Below are 5,909 nucleotides of genomic sequence, written 5' to 3'. Positions count from 1 at the left end.
AGTTATATACGTCGAATGACTCAAACTCTCCCTAGCAAGCGGTAATAAAGACTGAGGTCAATTACATTTTTCCAAGACAAGGGAATACATTAAGAAGAGGCTGTTTCTCCTTGTTTGGAGTATCACTCATAACAACTAAAGAAAGGTTCTAGCCTTTTTAAAAGTCAGTTTAGAATAATTATGTCCTGTAAAATAACAATAATAAACCAGTGTGATGACTAGGGCTCTCTGCCAAGACATTTCCCTCTGTGCCCTGCCTTAGCCACAACAGACACAGCAATCAAGCCTCGACAAGATCGGCCTCTCCCTGAGCTGCTCGATACAGTCGGCAGCCTCCCTCTCCCTCTCTTGTTCTCTCTCAGTGCCCAGAGATCTCAGCAGCGAAACACACAGAGCACAGGAGTCTTCAGCAGGTGGAGGAGAGTGCTAAAGATTTTACTATATAAGGAAATCAGTCAATTGAAATAACTTAATTAGGCCTATGGATTTCAGTCTCAAGTTCTGAGGGAGTGTGCGATTGTCATGCAGTCAGGTCAAGACCCTGGTGAGGACGACAAGCACAGAGATGAGTTTGTGCAGAAATTCTTCAATTGTTCAAACCTACAGTTTAATCAGCTGTCTGAGTGGTTGGTCTCAGACGATCCCGCCAGTGAAGAAGCCCTGGGCTGGAGTGGTTACACGTGGTCTGCAATTGTGAGGCCAGTTGGAAGTACTGGCAACTTCTCTAAAACAATGGAGGACATTCCTGTAGTCAGCATGCTGATCGCACACTCCCTCAAAACTTAAGATATGTGTGAAATTCTTGATATATCACATCTGTGAGGTGAATGGATTTTCTTGGCAAAGGAGAGATGATCCCTAACAGGGATGTAAACAAATTTCTGCACATAATTTGAGATAAATAAGCTTATTGCTTATTTCTGGGATCCTTCCTTTCAGCTCATGAAACATGGGACCAACAGGTTTCATTTGCAAAAAAATATATATTACAACGGTGCCAATTTATTTTAACCTTTCTATGATGAAATTGAATGTGGCTAGATTTATGAATGCTGATTAATGAATTGGCAAATTTGTTTTACACATTGATGTACACATTTACAGTAATTACTTTACCAGTTGTGCCAGTTGTTTTATACGTTCTATTGCTTTTCTAAATTTGTCTACACTGATATCAGCATATCGATATAGAAATAAATTGATCAATAAATAAGTGTGATAAAAAATACAGTTTTTAATTATTCTTATTATTGTCATTTTTCCTGAGCTACATGGACTTTTCAACATGTTGTGCACTGAACATAACCCCCAACTCAAAGTACAAGAGAAACATAAGAACATGAGAGGCATTGCACATGAGAGAATCACTCACGATATCATGCAGTTGTTACTTTAAGTATTTTGGATTGTCTGTCTGTCTCCAAAGACACAGCCATGTATAAAGAGGTACCTCCCTTTTCCACACTTGAAAACACTTCCTCTTCACATCCACTTCATGTGTGCTCTTTATCGTGGGTCACGGATGCTAAATCGTATTGACTTTTCCCCGCTCATCGCCTTCCACGGTCTGTGTTAAGCCCCATCATATATCCCCCTCTGTTCCAGACCACTAAGACTCCACTCCTTTAACCTCTCCATGTCACACAATCCTTTAAAACCAGGTTCCAGCATGTCTGGGCATGTGCACAGCTGCCATCTCTTGTATTTTTTGGAATGTGGTGACCACAAGTTGTCCACAATATTGTAAATAGGATCCAACCACAACATTGTAGAGCTCAAGCATAATTTGCTTTTAATTTAAACAACCAGAGATATGTGGGTCTCATTCCTTGGAAGGGTTCCAGGGCTGCCACTGTTTACAGAAAGCCCTCAGAGAGTTGCATTACTAAAAACAGAGCCCTGGATATGACTGAGGACTAACAGGCAGTGTGTCTTCTTGCCAGACATGTAAAAAGTGATTTGGACACTTGAACCATAGGGGTGAGATCTCCAACCTGTGGAAGTCTGTCTAATCAAAGCTCTCTTCACCTATTTGTTTTTTTTTCTTTTAACGTCACTGTAAAGTAAAGGTGGGGCATTGCCTGGGAGAACGATAAGGAATGTGTGGAGTGAAGACAAGTGAAAGAAGTACAGCAAAGGTATCCTGGCATCCTGCTGATAAGGAAGGATTCCTCTGAGGGGGATAAGGAGCTGCTGCAAAGGACTCTCACACCAGGATGGCCCGAGCCGTGATCTTCCTTGGGGAAGAGTCCTAGCAGGCAAAGCTGGGACAGTGAAATGTAACTTCCCCCTCCACCTCTCCACCCCACAGAATCCCATTTGGAAGGAGAGCCAATTTCCACCGAGGGAAAAACTCAGTATTACGGTAAGTTCCTTATTTCTGATCGTGAGAGTGCATTTTATTGGATCATTCGAAAAGGAGACTGAACTCCCCTCACACTTCTGCCTCTTATGTGTAGTAGAACTTGTTATTTCACACTGCCGGAAAATTTTGCGGAAAAATATATGTCATTCTTAGTTTTAATAATCTTGCCAAAGGTTTAGCAGTGTACTGCTAATGCTTCTGCATGTGAATTGCAGCCTGCACATAAAATAAAAAGAATAACCCAGTCTTTAGTATAAACACAGATGCAATATTGTGTTCTTGTTGTTGGTTGGTCTTAAATTGTCAAGCAAACAGGCTGCAGTAGAGCAATAATAAAAGTTAATTATTGTCAACAAGCACTGAAATACTCTGATGTCAAGTCTGCTCTGGAAACCTAATTTTAAAGCATGTACTCTAACAAACAGCTTTCCAGATCCTCAGTCTCTCCTCACTCAGTCTCCCATGTCCACTGCTTAAAATGGAGTGTAATTTGAACTGGATTTGGACTGATTTATGATGAGACAATCCTGTCCTTACAAGCTGCATGGTTGTGGTTATATAACACTGACTTGATAGTGGCAGGAAAGTTACTAACAACTAAGCAAACCAACAGGTTTTACAATAGTCACTACCAAACAAATTAAAATATCGATAACACTTCTTTATATGGAGACATTATATATATATATATATATATATATATATATATATATATATATATATATATATATATATATATATTAATTACATATATATTACATTATATTAATTTTGGTCTTGCCCGACATTTCTGGATTGCAGGCTGCAGGCAGATCAGCCCACAGTTTCGTTTTACGGTGCCAAGACATGTTCCATGACCAAAGCCACAAGCATTTTAAAATTACCATGTTACACTAATTCATCAAATATGTGTCTCAGGCAAACAGCCATTAAAATAACCAAACGTGTTACTGTAAAAGCAAAATTTGGATTCAAAATCAGCAGATGTGATTTATTATGTTGTATGGTCATAATTACTTTTTCAATTTTGCTACGGTTCATTGGTTCTTATACTAGTGTTGTTTTGAAGTGGTTTTCTCCTTTGATTCTATGGGCAATAGCTTCTGTCAGCTGGTTACATGAAAGGGGCTTCAATAGAGGATACATGTAACTCTTAGTGCCGAGGTGCTTACTGTAACTGGTGTGAGTTGTCTGTAAATAGGATTCACTTTGATTCCCTCTCTCCTTTTGTTGCCAGGCTATTGATGGCCAGTGACTCTGGCATGATTGTGAGAATATCCCTCCTCCACCACCAGAAGCCACCAGGATAACCGCAAAGCTTCCCTTCAGCAGAACCAAAACAGATCAGCTTCTCCTGGCCTGTCTCTCGCTCATCCTACTGCAGCCATGAACAACTTCACAATCTGTGACATCGACCTCAGCGCTGACCAGATCTTCCTCCCTGTGCTGTACGGCTGCGTCTTCTGTGTCGGGCTGCCCGCCAACTGCCTGGCGCTCTACGGCCTGTACCGCCTGATCAAGGCCGACTATGCCCTTCCCATCTACATCATCAACCTCCTGCTGTCCGACCTCCTGCACATAGCCACCCTGCCCTTCTGGATCCACTACTACAGAAGGGAACGCAAGTGGAGGTTCGAGGACATTACCTGCAGGGTGAACGGCTACGCGTTCGGGACCAGTCTCTATGCCAGCATTGCCTTCATGTGCTGCATCGCTGTGGAGAGGTATCAGGCCATCGTATTCCCACTGTGGTTCCGGTTTCGGCCCAGAGTGTCATCCGCCTACTGGCTGTGTCTGGCGGTTTGGGTAGTGGTAGTTGTTACGCAAGCTGTGGGGCACAACCTTGGTTTCCTAAACCAAACCCCGAACCAAAATCAGTCTCTCTGCTTGGAGAGCTACCCAAAGGACCAGAAGTTTGGTGTCTTCCAGCTGATTGTGATGCCCTTCACCTTCCTGCTCCCCATCCTCCTCTTTGGCTTCCTCTCCCTCAGCATCCACTGGAAGCTCCAGAGCAGCACCCTCATGCCAACAGAGAAGAGGAAGAGGATCATTCAGCTGCTAGTGCTGGTTCTGCTCATATACATCCTGATCTATGGGCCCTACCACCTCATGGCGTTCATCCGCTGTATTGGTATACTGACAGTTGAGAACACGTGCCAGTACGAGTCCAGGGTCTTCCTCTCCAGCCGGGTCACCGTGGGCATCCTCAGCCTGAGCCCCCTCGTCGACCCTTTCATCTACATCTTTGTCGGGAGGGATTTCAGGGAAAAACTGGTCTACTGCTCTTGCTGGGAGGGACAACAGACTGACTGCCAAGACGGAAGGTCATTCCAGCGTGTTTCTTATTCCTTCAGAAACACAGAGGCCAGGCCCACTGATGGGGACATGATAGCTGGCATCATTGCCTCTCATACAGCATCTGTAAAATGATGTCACCGAGTGAACACCTTTAAGATAACTTGACCTCTTCCTTAGGGGTCATTCCATTCCAATCCACCAGGAATCTTTGTTTATCTTCAATTATCTGGGCAGACCTGGTCCTGTAGCGAACCCAGTCTAGCAGGTTGCTGTACTTGTCCACCAGACGCAAGTTGAGTACAACCCTCTTAAGCAATAAAGGATCGATTAATAAAGGAAGTTCTGGTTGGATTGGAGGCCTGCAGTGGGATCAAATGGAATGGCAAAGCCAAGGTTGTTTACATCTGTGTCAAATTAAGAAAAAGAGAGACATGACATTTGTTGTATTTATATTTCCCCAATGCACTGGCCTGTTCCCCACCCCACTCGAATGTCCATATTTTCTTAGTCACTGGACAGGTTTCTTTCACAGCTTGTTTCTTTTCTTATTTATTTGCTCCATGTGTTATAACACAATGGAAAGCTTTTTGAGTGTATCAGCCCTGCAGGTATTGTGTTAGTACTGAATGACGTGCTGCGATCATAACCAAAAAATAAAGTTTGATACTGTACTTTTCAATTGATACTGTGATTTTGCATTCTTCTCCCTTCCTGTAACTTTTTTCATTCTCTCTCTCTCTCTCTCTCTCTCTCTCTCTCTCTCTCTCTCTCTCTCTCTCTCTCGTGTTCAACCATTACAAATGTCCCTGCAGCTATGGGAAAGGTTATAGTTGAGGCTATGCTCCACGATGAGCATCTCCACTGAGACCCTCCAACCTGGAATGTGAGGCAGTCAACAGTCTTGACTGAATTTTCCCAGCAGCCTTTACCCTGCCCCTGGAATGCTGTACCAGTGACAAGCAGTACTGCTGTTTAAAAAAATAAAACGAGTGCACATATGTTAAACTCTTTTGCTTTAGATAGCCGCAGAGTGACCCAGGGTGAGCCCTAGTGCCGCAAAGTTGCTGTCAGTGTAAATGTGCCTTAACCTCAGCCTTCACCATTTTCTCCTCTATAAAGGACAACAAATTAACAAAATAACGTCTGACTGCTGCTCTCTATCCAAAATAACCCCTCTGTATTGCAAGAAAGGGCTGTGGGTTTAGATACAGCCTGTGCCTTTTTAATATGCCCCACTTATTCGAAT

At 43.1% G+C, this 5,909-nt stretch overlaps 1 protein-coding gene across 1 annotated transcript; it reads left to right on the top strand.

Annotated features, from left to right (window-relative positions):
- Positions 1-373: 373 nt before the first annotated feature.
- On the top strand, positions 374-5,342 carry LOC136768678 (G-protein coupled receptor 4). The gene is made up of 2 exons (XM_066722986.1): positions 374-2,365; positions 3,603-5,342. Exon 2 carries the CDS (start codon positions 3,752-3,754, stop codon positions 4,793-4,795), a length of 1,044 nt encoding a protein of 347 aa, XP_066579083.1. The 5' UTR covers positions 374-2,365; positions 3,603-3,751; the 3' UTR covers positions 4,796-5,342.
- The last annotated feature ends 567 nt before the right edge of the window (positions 5,343-5,909 follow it).

This window comes from Amia ocellicauda, chromosome 14 (genome assembly GCF_036373705.1).
Source record: "Amia ocellicauda isolate fAmiCal2 chromosome 14, fAmiCal2.hap1, whole genome shotgun sequence".
Lineage (NCBI taxonomy): Eukaryota > Metazoa > Chordata > Actinopteri > Amiiformes > Amiidae > Amia > Amia ocellicauda.
Note: the sequence above shows the minus strand (reverse complement) of the source record. Positions and strands in the feature narration are given on the sequence as shown.

Excerpts from the sequence above, each read along its gene's own strand:
- LOC136768678 (XM_066722986.1), top strand. The coding sequence starts at position 3,752 with ATGAACAACTTCACAATCTGTGACATCGACCTCAGCGCTGACCAGATC.